Raw genomic sequence first — 13895 nt, forward strand, 5'->3', positions numbered from 1 at the left:
GGCGAGGTGTACTTCCACTACGTGTGTCCGCCTTCCTGTTTATATTAATACAGTGCTCGAGCGATTTATTTGAAACAGATGCCTTCTTTCAGTATGCATGATCACTGCTTGAAGCACTTAAAGAAGGAATAAGCGTCGACCCTATGATTTATTAGTACTTTTACGCACATTGTTTTTATGTCCTGTTTTTGCAGATAGTTTTAAGAGAGACTCTTCTGGTCAAACTAAAAGTTTCTTGTTGCACTTAAGGTTTACTTCACTGCAAATATCAGCAAAAGATGTGTCAGGGTTAGTTATGGGGCAGAGGATAGAATTCTTAAGATTTTTATTTGAGTCCAGCTTTGAATAACTGTTCTGTGCAGTAAGTTAGACCTTCCTTCACTTGCGTCTTAAGGTCTGTCATGTGGTTTGGCAGACATGAAACTTCTGCAGCTCTTTTTCCCCTCAGGGGTGTTGGGGTTTTGTTTGTTCTTAGTTTTTTCTTAGCGTTTGCTTCAGTGCTCTCTTTCTTGCTTTACTCCCCACGTGGCAGACTCCAAATCTGGACATTTTAGCAGTCGTGGGGAGAGGGCGTGCTAAGAAACAGAGTACATTTTATATGAGAAACTACAGATCAGTGGTTGGTGGTTTTTGATTTGTTGTTAATTGGTTAAATTTTGTCAACCATTAATGTGGTTAACACAGACAATCTTTACTGAAAGTTTCTTTGCTGCTTATGCACAAGTCTGAATTTAAATAACAAAAAACAAGTGCTGTTTTTCCTAATGTGAATTTTGTTTTAATTGCTGTGTTTAGGGATGTGAGACTTGGGAGAAATGGGGTAGAAGAAATAAAGCATCACCCTTTCTTCAAGAGTGACCAGTGGAACTGGGACAACATTCGAGAGAGTAAGTAATTTAGCTTTAAAGTTCTATTTTTTTTCATTATTTATTCATTATTTGCAATAGTAGAAATGAAAACAAAACCAACTTTAGGCTGCATAAATTAAATATTTTCTATTTACCAAGAATCTAGCTCAAACTTCTATATTTGTCATTTGTATTATAAAACCTCTTATCAATAAGGTTTAGTAAATACACGTTTTCCTGATGGAATTATCCTCACTTTTATCATGCATTTAATGTATCTGTTTCTGGTTTGAATGACAGAACTGTATGTTTCAGAATTCTAGCTAAAAAAAAAATTGCATGTTAACTTCTGTTTCTCTGTGGCTTTTGATGTTTTGATAGGTTTTTTTGGTGTTTGGTGTTTTTTTGGGGTTTGGTTTGTGGATTTTTCAGTCTTCTGGTAGTTAAGACAGTAGTTTGGCAGCAGTCTTGTCTGTTCTACTGCTTTTCATTTAAGGCATTTTGAACTTGCTAGCTTTAGAAAGAAAAATGAGTATGCCAGTTCAGATTATGAACTTGATCATAACTTCTAAAGTGATATGTTTACTAAAGTTTCTTAAAATGTTGAGTGTATTTAATATTGTATTCTTTAATGTGATTACCTTAGCAAATGCATTTTGTGCCTTAAATAATATGTGCATTAGGCAACCAATGTAAAAATAGATTTCTCTAGAAGAAATTGTTCACAGTAGTATTTACAGATCAACTGCGTGGTTATTACATACTCAACTCTCAGGACACCTTTCTAATATAGTCTTTTTGACATTATAAAGATACTTGTATATATCAAGTGGCTGAATCTTGGAGTGAAGTTGATCTTTTCTCTCCTTTTCATAGCTGCTGCTCCTGTTGTTCCTGAGCTTAGCAGTGATATAGATAGCAGTAATTTTGATGACATTGAGGACGACAAGGGAGATGTGGAAACCTTTCCGATCCCCAAAGCCTTCGTGGGAAACCAGCTGCCTTTTATAGGATTTACCTACTATAGAGACAATTTGTATGTGATACTTTAATATGCGTTTGTAGAAATAGACCTGCAGATTTTTCTTATATCCTATTCTTTGTTTTACTCTAGGTACATAGTTTATTCATTCTTGTCCAGTTGTGAAGATACAAAATGCAGAGTTGAAGCAGAAGATATCATTTGCTACTATTTTGATTTTATTTTTATACACTTGAGTAAACACAGTTTTTTTTAATGCACAAAATGATATTGTTTCTTAAAGTCTTAAAGGCTTAAGATCCTAATAGATTTGTAATTTAGTTCTAAAATGGCTTTTTATTAGTAGCTTTAGTAAAAAGTTTACATGAGATAATACTTTGCTAGGACTCCACTTGAACAGTTAAGAAATAGCTGTCTTAATAAAAAAAATTATGCTATGGATTTGAAAGCATACGTTATACTTCACTTAAGATTCAAATCAGAAAGATGCACTCACACTGAGATAAAACAAGCTTCTTTCTGAGAACAGCACTGGACAAATTAAGACTTGAGAGAACTGATTAAAATGAGTTGATTGGCAAAGCTTCCAGAGTTGTTCAAAACTTGAATAAGAGCTGGAGGGATTTGTTTTTGTTTTTGACAGGTTGCTAAGTGACTCTTCTCAGTCTTGCAGAGAAAATGAATCTGTGCAATCTAGTAAAAATGAGGTTAGTGCCTTTTTTTTGTAAGTATTGGTGGTATGATGTTTGTTAGGCTGTTAAGTAAAGATGAAGTCTAAAATACTTTTTCCAATATTTTTTTTCGGGGGGGGGTGTTTGTCTTTTAGTGATTCTTAATAAAAATGATATTTTCTATTTACAGGACAGCAAGGAGGTAAGTATGTTACTTGAATTTTGAAAGGAATAAAAAGTTCCTGCTAATTTATGTGCATGTGGAAAGCTTAAATGTTTATTCACTAGTTGTGTTTTGAAATAGTTATACTCAAGTATTCAGGTACTATAGTACAAAGGTGTATGAATACAGATTTTTTTCTCACTTTCTTTTGGCATCTTGGATTTGTTTGGAAAACAAACGTGTAAGGCTTTGTTTGCCACGAACAGCATCACTCTTGAGAACATTGTGAATTTTGGCTCCACACTTGCCTGAGTGATTCATAACTCATTTGTTCAGAGTTAGGAAAGTAAATCGTCACCAGCAGTGACAAAAAAGTGCTTAAATCGTGCTCTCAGTTGAAGTAAGTGTATGGAGCATGTTTATCAGGGTTTTAAAGATTGATAATTTAATTTAAATTTGCAGATAACAGGAAAATGCTATGGAATTTTCATGTACTTACATCATGATGATACTTAAACTTTTGTATTATTCAAATGTAGATAGTATATTGTTAACATTTCTTAAAATTAAACTCCTTTTCAAAATTTAAAAAATAAGTAAAGGAAATGAATGTATTGACCAGCATAAACTTAAATGCAGATGTTTACTAGACTCCGTTTCTTCCTGTCATTGATGAACAGATGAATAGTTTTAGAGTTAGAAACACATAGTGTGACATCTGTGATACTTGCTTTATGTTGTGATAGAAAATGAATTTTTTTAGAAAATTTGGCATTTGCCTTCTGTCAATTTTTTTCACTCAGTTTCTCAAACGATGAATCTCTGGTTTTGATGTCCCTTTCAGTGCCCCAGTTCTGGGACTCTTCTAATTGTAACAGTTGTAAAGTGTTTAGAAAACCACATTTTTACATTCCGTGCTTGGGGTTAGGGGAGAAGGGGGAATGGAGGAAAATAAATGCACTTGAAAGCTGAAGACATGAGACAAATCCAAAATTAATTATTTATAACTTATTTCATAAATATCTGGGTACTTGACTCAGATTTTTTTTAATATTTTAATAAGCAAACCAAAGCATTTCTAAGCCTGAAAGGTGTTTGTTTGCTTCTGTATGTATTAGAGTAAGACATTGTTCCTTATGCGAGCTCATTGAACATGCTTAGTAATAGTCGCTGAATATTGTCCAATTTGGTCATGTGCCCATCTTTTTTGTTTTGTAATTTCATTTAGAAAAGACTATCCCCAGAATTCTGCTGCAGTGCAAAGTCTCTGTCTACAGCGTACAGCAAAGGGCCAGTAACAATATTCTTTGCAGTGGAAATTTTATGACTGACAATCTGTGACATGTAATTCTGTGATGGTTAGATTTCATGCAGAATGCATCACATTTTGTTGCTATGAATCTGTATCTTTAAAAACATCAGGTTTAGTACCTTGTAAAGATATATCATTGAATTTTTCTCGCGTTCCCTTTTTCTTGTTGTTTAATTGAATTGCACTCATTTTATGTGATAACATTTTTATATGTGGGCCATGCTTTTTGACATTTTGCACAGTTTCAGAAAAAGCTAAACAAGCTGGAAGAACAGCTCAGTAATGAATTACAAGCCAAAGATGAACTAGAACAGAAGTACAGGTGAGACTGTTTTGACGTGTTTGGTGTGTTTATAAAGAGTTTTTATTACACCTTTTGTTTTTGAATGCTTGAAAGCATTTTAATCCATCTGGGGATTCCTGATCCTGCAAGCAGACCTCACTGTAAATTGCTGGATAATTCTTGCTACTCCTGTGCCTACTGTTCTATTTTTTTCGCCTGAATGCTCCATAAGAATCTTCCTATTGTTTGAATGATTTCCCCAGTCCTTGAAGTTTCATGTGATTGCTGAAAATAGAGTATCTTACGTAAAATTAATGAGATAGATCCAAACATTGTGGTTTCTGTATAATCAGCAGGGTTTAAAAATACTTTTCAAATTTCTTCAGGTCTACTAATACTCGTTTAGAGAAGATAGTGAAAGAACTAGATGAAGAGGTAAGTCTGTAGTTATTTCTTATTGCAATTAGAACTTTAGTATTTGTGTGTGGCTTTTATCCTTAGGAAACAGCAAATTATTTCTGAGTAGCGGCTATAAATACACAAGCAATAAGTAATACTGGTTGATTTCTTGATATTCGCAAGCATGAAATTGTTGTCACTGCTTAAATATTTTCATGATTTTTGTACTACAGCTGTACACCTATTCCCAGAAGTCTTTTTTCACTGTGTTTTTTTAATTTGGTGCTCAGTGTGATATAAATGTCCCATATAAGATTCTAAGAATTGAAGATGTGAGAGCAATGTTACTCAAGAGGAACGCCATTCTTTGCATTCTCCAGTGTCAGTAAAAGTCACTGTTTCTTCCCCAGCTTTGCACCTTAGTGCTACTACAAATTTATCATATCTGTAGTGGATGTGTACAATTTAATGTATCATTCATCCAGGCACACGTCAAGACCTTACATTACGTGTATGTTTCTGTGCCTCTGGATTGGCTACTAGGCAGGTTTGCCAAATTCATCAAATCCAAATGATCAGACAGTCTTGAAATTGTAGAAAAATTATGGCTATAGTTGCCATAACTGTGTTTTTTGTGTGTGGCTGTTTTTTTGGCAGGCAGATAGACTGTGTTTTTCTCCATTACTAACTAAACTGAGCTTTTTGTCATGCAAAGAATGCCTCTCTCCTGTATGCAGTTAGTGATGTTTAATTTTTTAAATGTATCCAGATAACTTCAAGGAAGAATGTAGAGTCTGCAGTCAGACAGTTGGAAAGGGAGAAGGCTCTTCTTCAGCATAAAAATACAGAATACCAGCGAAAAGCAGAACATGAAGCAGATAAGAAGCGCAATTTGGAAAATGAGGGTACGTTGAACCATGCTTGAAGGGTTGTGCATTGATGTGGATTTTTAAGAGATAAATGAATTATAGTTCAAATGGAAACTTCTTCATGAGAGTAAATAACAATGTTGAATTGGTTTTGTTCTAGTTAACAGTTTGAAAGACCAGCTTGAAGATTTGAAAAAGAGGAATCAGAACTCTCAAATATCCAATGAGAAGATCAATCAACTACAAAGACAGGCATGCCAACTTTATACTTGTGTATTTTAAAATAATAGCTGTTTGAAGTACAGATTTTGTTAGTAGAGAAGGGAACTGAAATGTATAATGGAGTTTTAAATGCTGTTCATTCTTGTCATATTTTGGTGTTCAAATTTTGTAATCATAAAATATACTCCTTTTTATTTCATTAATTCATAAAATTTAGTATTCTGTAGTATCAATGTTAGTTACTGTATTTTAATTGTTTCTGAAGTATGTTTTTATCATCTTTAGTTGGATGAAGCCAATTCTTTGCTGCGCTCAGAGTCTGATACTGCAGCCAGGTTAAGGAAGAACCAGACAGAAAGCACGAAGCAAATCCAGCAGTTGGAAACTAATAATAGAGAGCTACAAGATAAGAACTGCCTGCTAGAGAATGCAAAACTCAAACTGGAGAAGGACTTTCTCAATCTTCAGTCAGCTCTAGAATCGGAACGGAGAGATCGAAGTCATGGATCAGAGATCATCAGTGATTTACAAGGTATTCCTGCAAATCTCAGGAAGATAAGCTTTTTTTCTTGTTTCAGAAATAAAAATAAGGTTTGGTGATGTTACTTGAGCTTCAGATTGTGACTAGATCAGTGTGCTATTCTATACCATGTTATGTAAGTGTGGACACACATTTAAGAAAAAATGTGTAATAACATTGTTATTGATAATTTTTAAAATCACGCCAAAGGGAGTGACTTAATAGTCAGAAGCTATTATGTTTGAAAAATTATCTCTAATCTAAACTGTATCTCAAAGTAGATAAGTTCATTCTTTTTTTCACACCCTGCCCAGACTCACTGATGCTTCGGTCATTTTTAGGTCGAATATCTAGCCTCGAAGAAGAAGTAAAAAATGGAAAGAGTGCATTAGCCAAACTGGAAATGGAGAAGAGACAGTTGCAGGAAAAGCTTACAGATTTAGAAAAGGTAAGAGTGCTTCTGAGCGAACACTGGTGCTACACTCTTATGGAATCTTGCAATTCGCAGTTTTATTACTTGAGACATGGAAATAAAATCTATGCAAAATTAAGTCTTGTTTTCACTTTTTATTCTTTACCTTCGATTTTTTTAAATTGTTTTTGCAATTTGAGAAGTAGGGGAAAAAAGACAGTTTCCCTTATAATCGTAATACATTATACTTCTAATGTATAAAAACGTACTTCAGTGTGTAGCTTAACAGTGCAACATTTCATCTGTTGGGTGTTTTTTTAAATTCTCAATATTGCCAAAAATAAAAAAGCTTTTGCCACTTTCTTTTTTTTCGTCTTTTTTTTTTTTTTTGACAAATTTGTCTTTGAAACAAAAGTATTGAAAAAAGTCCTCCATAAACTCAGTCTCTGAGCTACTCTTATTACAGAATGTTGGTTGTTAAAGCAATAATTCTGTAATTGCTGCTGGGGACAACTGGGGATGTTGTGCATTTTTTGAGCACTTTGCTATCTATCCATAGAAAAGCATTTGTAGAAAGGAGTTCTCAGCTCCTTACAGACTGAGCTCTTCTCTACTCTTGGCATACATCCAAGCAGCATGTAAGTGTGGTCCAGATTTTTGTCTTTAACCTGATGTATATATTTAATGTTTTAATATAATTTTTTCTTTAACAGGAAAAGAGCAACATGGAAATAGATATGACATATAAATTCAAAGTTATGCAGCAGAACCTCGAACAAGAAGAAGCGGAGCATAAAGCCACAAAAGCACGATTAGCAGACAAAAATAAGATCTATGAATCTATAGAAGAAGCAAAATCTGAAGCCATGAAAGGTATGTTTTTACATTGCAGTTGGACTTAGGTGTAAATGGTACAAAGATAATATAATCTTTTGATGCTAGTGAAAGCCTAAGCGTAGGCTTTTTCTCTTGATTCCCCTACTCCTTCAAATACAGTTAGTGTGGTAAAAATCAGTCGTAGTGCCTTTGTTAGCCCCTTTGCTAGGTTAAAGACATACTGGTTTAGTCTCAGAGTGAAACATTCCATTTCACACTCCACTAATTCATTTTCTGTGCTAGTGCATTCTGAATTATTTTTTTTCAATTTATATCACTAAAACTGCTTGAAACATACTTGTTTCAAGTTTATCAGTGTTCTTAATCAGCATACTCACACTTTTTTGTGTCTTCCTAAATAAAATATATGTCAGCAACGTAATGATTTAAATATGTAGACCAGATAGGGTTAGTGACCGTGCATATTGTGGTGCATGTCATGACAATTGGAATCCCTTGGAGAAAGGGATAATTACCAAACAAGTCCAGAAGATGGGTCTTACTTCTGAATCAGATGGATTATGTTTCTTGTGGTTACTTAAAAAGGTAACTATAGATCCTGTCCTTCCAAAAGCAGAGAATTCACAGAAACTGTGAGCGTGCAGATGTTCAAAAGAAGCAAAAATGATTCAGTGATAATGGCTGAATCACTTGCAAGATCAGCTTCCTAAACAGCTTTCAAATTATCATAGTCAAAGCAATACTTCAGCAGATTTAGGTGGATTATTTAAAAAACGCACCCTTTTATCCATCTCAGATATGCTGCTGTTAAACTGGAAGTTATCTTGGAAGTCAAAGGCAGGAAGTGGTTATCGGACAGGAGTGCTTGCAAAAGCACCCTGTGGGTGTGGGTTTACTGTGAAAATTTTAATCACTTTTCAGCAATATTTCTCCCCAGTGTTAAAAAAGGATAAACGTGTTGGTTACTGTTAGTATGGTCCTTCTCCCCCTGCTCTCCAAAATCTGGTTTACACTGACTGACATTAAATCTCTTGCTTCACAGAAATGGAGAAGAAACTTTTGGAAGAGAGAGTTTTGAAGCAAAAAGTAGAAAATCGGTTGTTAGAAGCTGAAAAGCAGTGCTCCATGTTGGACTGTGATCTCAAGCAATCGCAACAGAAAATCAATGAGCTCCTTAGGCAAAAGGATATACTAAACGAAGATGTAAGGAACACTGACAAAAGGAGTCTTGAGCCAGTATTCCAATATCCTAATATTTTCCTTGTTATAGCTGTATTTAGAAGTGTGTGTGAATGAAAATGGCAGAAACTTTTTCCTTCCCTGTATTGGGAGCTTTAAAAAGTCTGCAGAGTGGTTTTATGTTTCTGAAATATTTCAGTGTTATTAATCTTAAAAAGGTTTTCTTCTAGAATATAAAATGCTGTGAGATTGACATGGAAAAACTATCTTATTTATTGCGTGCTAATGCCTTTATTCAGGAAACAGCTTTAACTTATCAGAAGACGTGAGCATGTTTCACAAAAATGTAGAGGAAGTCAATAAAAGAAACTGTTTAAATATTGCTTTCCTGTGTAGGTCTGTAAAATTCACAGGTTTCTGTTTATTTTTCAGGTAAAAAACCTGACATTAAAAATAGAACAAGAAACACAAAAGCGCTGTCTCACTCAAAATGACCTCAAGATGCAAACGCAGCAAGTCAACACCTTGAAAATGTCAGAGAAGCAGTTAAAACAGGAGAATAACCATCTTCAGGAAATCAAATTAAGCCTGGAAAAGCAAAATAATGAACTCCGCAAGTATGCAGTTGCTCTACATTTTTCAGTAACGTTACTGAATTGTAATTGTTCTGGGGCAAAAGCTGAGAGCAGTATTCATTCAAAAAATATGCTGCACAAAATATGCTCTTCTGCAGATCAAAACTTAACTGTTGTTTAACAGATATTACAGTGACTCTACTTGAGATTTGCCCCAGTGACTCAGCAAAGTATAGATTTGTTGGAAGGGATGTTTGTTATCCTGAAAATCTTAAAAAACCCCAAGCTTAAACACAAGAGTGTGAGGAGTTCAGAGAAACCCTTCTTTAACAGAAAGTCTAGGTACTGGGTTTTTTAAATGATGTAGGACTTCAGTGAAGAGGAATGTTTCTGGCATTTAGTTCAGGGAAGCTTATTAGAGTTGGAAATGAATCCTAATACACGGCTGTGAAGCGTAACTATTGAAATATCTAGTGCTAGAGATGTTTAAATACATCTGTTGGACCTTCAAATAGGACTTGTTCTTCAAGGTCTTACAAGAAATATTTGCACCTGATAATAAATAGTTTTTTAGTTTGTTGAACAACCTGATCTAGTGGAAGGTGTCCCTGACAGAGGGGTTGGAACTTGATCATCTTAAGGTCCTTTCCAACCCAAACCATTCTGTGATTGTGTGATATTATGATTATAAATATATACTATATAAATATATATTTATATATATATATATATATATATAAAAAATCCCTGTGAATGAAAAGCCAAGTTTAGCACATGTATCAGATGAATCTTATCCTTAACTCCTTTATGACTTGATAAACATCTCCTTGTGCCTTTTCTTTCAGCAAGATGCAGCAGAATATGTGATGGTTGCTGTAAAGTGAAAAACTGCAGAAATATTTTCTGCTACATTACTGTTCTTTGTTACAGGACTGACTTGTCTTAATAGGAGATGGATTCCAGAAGTGATGCGTGTCGAAGAATACAGACATGTTTTCACAGATTAAGCTCTAGCAAATGAGAGACCAAAGCAATGTCAGATCAGTGATGTTTTGCACAGAAATAAGATTCAGACAGTGTCTGTTTGCTTTGTCAGTGTCTCTGACTGGTTAAGCTATGTGACACTATAGTAATTACTGTGTTAACAGTATTAAACTAACTTATTAGTGCAGTGTTATCAGCTGTGCAAATGAAAAAGAGAGCTGGTACCCAAAGGAAGCCTTAGGTTTAATGACTGAAGATCTTAAGAATGTTAATGCTGTCTTCTCTATTTGCGGGTTTGAAATATCTTCATATCTTTTAAGTATGCTATTCCTTTCTAGGGAACGTCAGGATGCAGATGGACAAATGAAAGAGCTTCAAGACCAACTGGAAGCTGAACAGTATTTCTCGGTATGTTTTGTGCTTCTTTATTGTTATACTAATCTATGTACTAAGTTAAATGTTAGCTTTTCTTCTTCATCCTCAGACATCAGGTGTTTCACATCCCTAACCTAAAGTTAATTATTTTTCTTGTGTCTGTCTTCAGTCTTGTCTGTAACCTTGTCATCACTCCTTATCACTGGGTAGTATGAAAGAGCTCATATTAAGAAATATCCCAGCTTTGTAAGGGAGCCCTAGACATGTTTCACAGGGAAGGAAGAGTCAAACAGCTTCCACAGTGTGAATAATTTTCTGCATATTCCAAGCCTTTTGCATTCATCATCTATTCTGTTCTCCATTCAAGAGAAGAGCTGTATTCACTGAATCACATGGTGTGACAAAACTTGTGCATTTAAGGCTTGGAAGGGAGTTTTTTGCATTACAGCCAAACTTCGTAGAGATCAATTGGGAGTTCTTGCTTTATTGTGGTAAGGTACAACAGAATAAATGGGTATTGTACATACCAATTTATTCTGTTACATTACTAGCATATGGAGGTTAATTTATATTAATGATGCACAGCCAGTCGCATTGCAGGTAGAGGCCAAATGCCTTGTCTCAGAATTTAAGTTAAGATTTTACTGTGATGCTAAGGTCAGTGAGGGGGAAGACTTTTTGAAGTTTTAGTAGGTGAAAAGGTTGCACACATTAAAGGAGAGGAAGGGAGAATTGAGGTCATTTGGCTGCTGTGGATGGGCCAGAGAGGGACAGTCTGTCTTGAAATCCCTGCAGGAAGTCCACTTGCAGTTGTCTGCCAGATTACCTGTATTCAGTCGTTTGAACATACAGAGCAATACATTTTTTGGTTTGTTTCTTTTAGAGCTCTGTGTATTGATTTAATTTTTCTTTAATTTTAAATGCTTTTCCAGTCTGTTTTTCCTTTCTTCTGTCATCTTCTTTTCAGGGTTTTTTATGGTTCAAGTCTAAATTTAACATACCTACCTATGTCAGACAAAGATTTAAAATACTAGAGAAAAATAACAGTTTTCCTTGCTTCTGATACTTCTGAATTTCTATCAAATAGTGATTTTCATATTTAAAGTCCCTTTAACAGTATGTTTACAAGCATATAAAATGTATATCATATATATATATTCATTCACAAGTACATGAGGTTAACAAAAAAGTGAAATAACTGAAATATTTGTGAATGATGATGACTTAGTTAACGTCAGCGGAGGCATTGCACAATAACACTCTAATTGAGTGTATGATTAAAGAATTGCATACAGTGTCATTTTGTCTCATTTTTTGTGTACCTTCAAGCTAGAACGTGCGAGTCACATCCTTTTCTTTCCAACTTTAAATTCCAGACTCTGTATAAGACGCAAGTTCGAGAACTTAAAGAAGAATGTGAGGAAAAGACCAAACTTTGTAAAGAAATGCAGCAAAAGATACAGGAGTTACAAGACGAGAGGTAGGTTCTACTAGTTGTACTACTAATAAGTAAAAGATTAGGGTAGCGTTTCATTGTTGTCTTCCCGCCCCATAACCTGCTATATAAGTTATTAATATATATCAATAATTTGCAGAGACTCCTTGGCTGCTCAGCTAGAGATTACTTTGACAAAAGCAGATTCAGAGCAACTTGCACGTTCCATTGCTGAAGAGCAGTACTCTGATTTGGAAAAAGAGAAGATTATGAAAGAGCTGGAGATTAAAGAGATGATGGCCAGGCATAAACAGGAACTTACTGAGAAAGATGCCACCATAGCCTCTGTGAGTTATATGAATTGTAATTTTGGTAGAGGCTTACGTGAGTTTGCATTTTACTTGCAGTTTGAGTTATCCATTACTATTTACCATACTTAAAGGTAAGTGATAAGGAAGTAAATCTGACATTTTAAAAATATTTATTTTCTGTGAAAGAAAAAAATCTCTTATGCTGTTTCTTGCACTGAGCTCTCTGATCATTTGTTCTATGCCCCTACCCCTCTTACAGCTAGTCCTGTTATCCTGGTTTCACTCTAAAGCATTTCCTTCTGTGCTTTTATATGGCAAATGAGTTTTTGTTACATGGTTCTGTGTGCTTGTTTTGTAGTTGGAGGAAGCAAATAGGACACTAACTAGTGATGTGGCTAATCTTGCTAATGAGAAAGAAGAACTGAACAATAAACTGAAGGAAGGACAAGAACGTATGTATTCTCTGAAATGTAACTTAATTTGAAACCAGTTTTGTTCTTTAACAGTGCTATTTTCTTTTGTAATGAGCTTTCACAGATTTATTTTTTTATTACCTTGCTGCAGAAATTATGAAGCTAAAAGAAGAAGAAGCAAATGTAGGAAATATTAAAGCACAATTTGAGAAACAGTTGTTGAATGAAAGAACATTGAAAACCCAGGTAAGCAATTATCTAAATGATCAAAGAGCTAGTGTTTATGAATCAAATAACTTTCAGTAGAGATCTTTCCATGGTAAACTATATGTACTGTTAACGCTTTGTTCTTTTTTTCACCCTGAAACAAAATATACTGATTTATTTTTGGTTTTGCTTCTACTAAGTAGACTTTCAGTGTAGTGAAACTGCATCCTCATGGGTTACCAGGGGACCTCCTACTCTAGATGCAGTCTACCTGCAAAAATCATAATTTCAGTGAGAGGAACTCCTATTTTACTGTTTTCCATCTTAATTTAATTCCTCTGTAGATTACATAGAACAGTAGATTTCCGATTTTAATCTGGATTGTCGTTTAGAACAAGTGACATTTTAATCCAGAGATATATTTTGGAGTTAACTAATGAAAATGGAACAGAAGTGTTCACAGCTAATGCTTGCTGAAAGTGAAAAAGTCATCATTACTTTCTTTTCAATTTTGACTAATACATTGAATTAAAGGAACTTTGTAGTACAGGATTACAGAGGTCTTGGTTTACAGTTAAAGTATCTGTTCAAGGACAAGGAGAAAAGACTTTCTTCATGATGTAACTCTGTGTATTTATTAGTGTGGGTTTTGTCATTTTTTTCTTTCCCATGGGAAGGCTGTGAATAAACTGGCTGAGATCATGAATCGGAAGGGTCCAGTCAAACGTGGAGCTGACACTGATGTACGGCGGAAGGAAAAGGAAAATAGGAAACTGCATATGGAACTGAAGTCTGAACGAGAAAAGTTAACCCAAATGATGATCAAATACCAGAAGGAAATCAATGAAATGCAGGCAGTAAGATCCTTTTGCAAATACAAACACTGATAGCAATTTCT

General features: G+C 34.7%; 1 protein-coding gene across 3 annotated transcripts in view; it reads left to right on the forward strand.

Annotated features, from left to right (window-relative positions):
* The window catches only part of ROCK2 (Rho associated coiled-coil containing protein kinase 2), a 101714-nt gene that overhangs the window by 73332 nt on the left and 14487 nt on the right, over positions 1-13895 (forward strand). For all 3 annotated transcript variants that reach the window (XM_061351728.1, XM_061351729.1, XM_061351731.1), the window contains exons 8-25: positions 796-887; positions 1725-1884; positions 2474-2537; positions 4219-4298; positions 4646-4694; positions 5428-5563; positions 5688-5779; positions 6035-6281; positions 6611-6717; positions 7395-7554; positions 8561-8721; positions 9130-9314; positions 10595-10664; positions 12008-12111; positions 12227-12413; positions 12736-12829; positions 12942-13036; positions 13675-13854. In XM_061351728.1, the coding sequence (XP_061207712.1) occupies positions 796-887; positions 1725-1884; positions 2474-2537; positions 4219-4298; positions 4646-4694; positions 5428-5563; positions 5688-5779; positions 6035-6281; positions 6611-6717; positions 7395-7554; positions 8561-8721; positions 9130-9314; positions 10595-10664; positions 12008-12111; positions 12227-12413; positions 12736-12829; positions 12942-13036; positions 13675-13854 (2263 nt within the window). The remainder of the gene's footprint in view (positions 1-795; positions 888-1724; positions 1885-2473; positions 2538-4218; positions 4299-4645; positions 4695-5427; positions 5564-5687; positions 5780-6034; positions 6282-6610; positions 6718-7394; positions 7555-8560; positions 8722-9129; positions 9315-10594; positions 10665-12007; positions 12112-12226; positions 12414-12735; positions 12830-12941; positions 13037-13674; positions 13855-13895) is intronic.

This window comes from Neopsephotus bourkii, unplaced genomic scaffold, assembly GCF_033783945.1.
Source record: "Neopsephotus bourkii isolate Nb327-2 ecotype Australia unplaced genomic scaffold, CSIRO-AGI_Nbou_v1 NB_595, whole genome shotgun sequence".
Lineage (NCBI taxonomy): Eukaryota > Metazoa > Chordata > Aves > Psittaciformes > Psittacidae > Neopsephotus > Neopsephotus bourkii.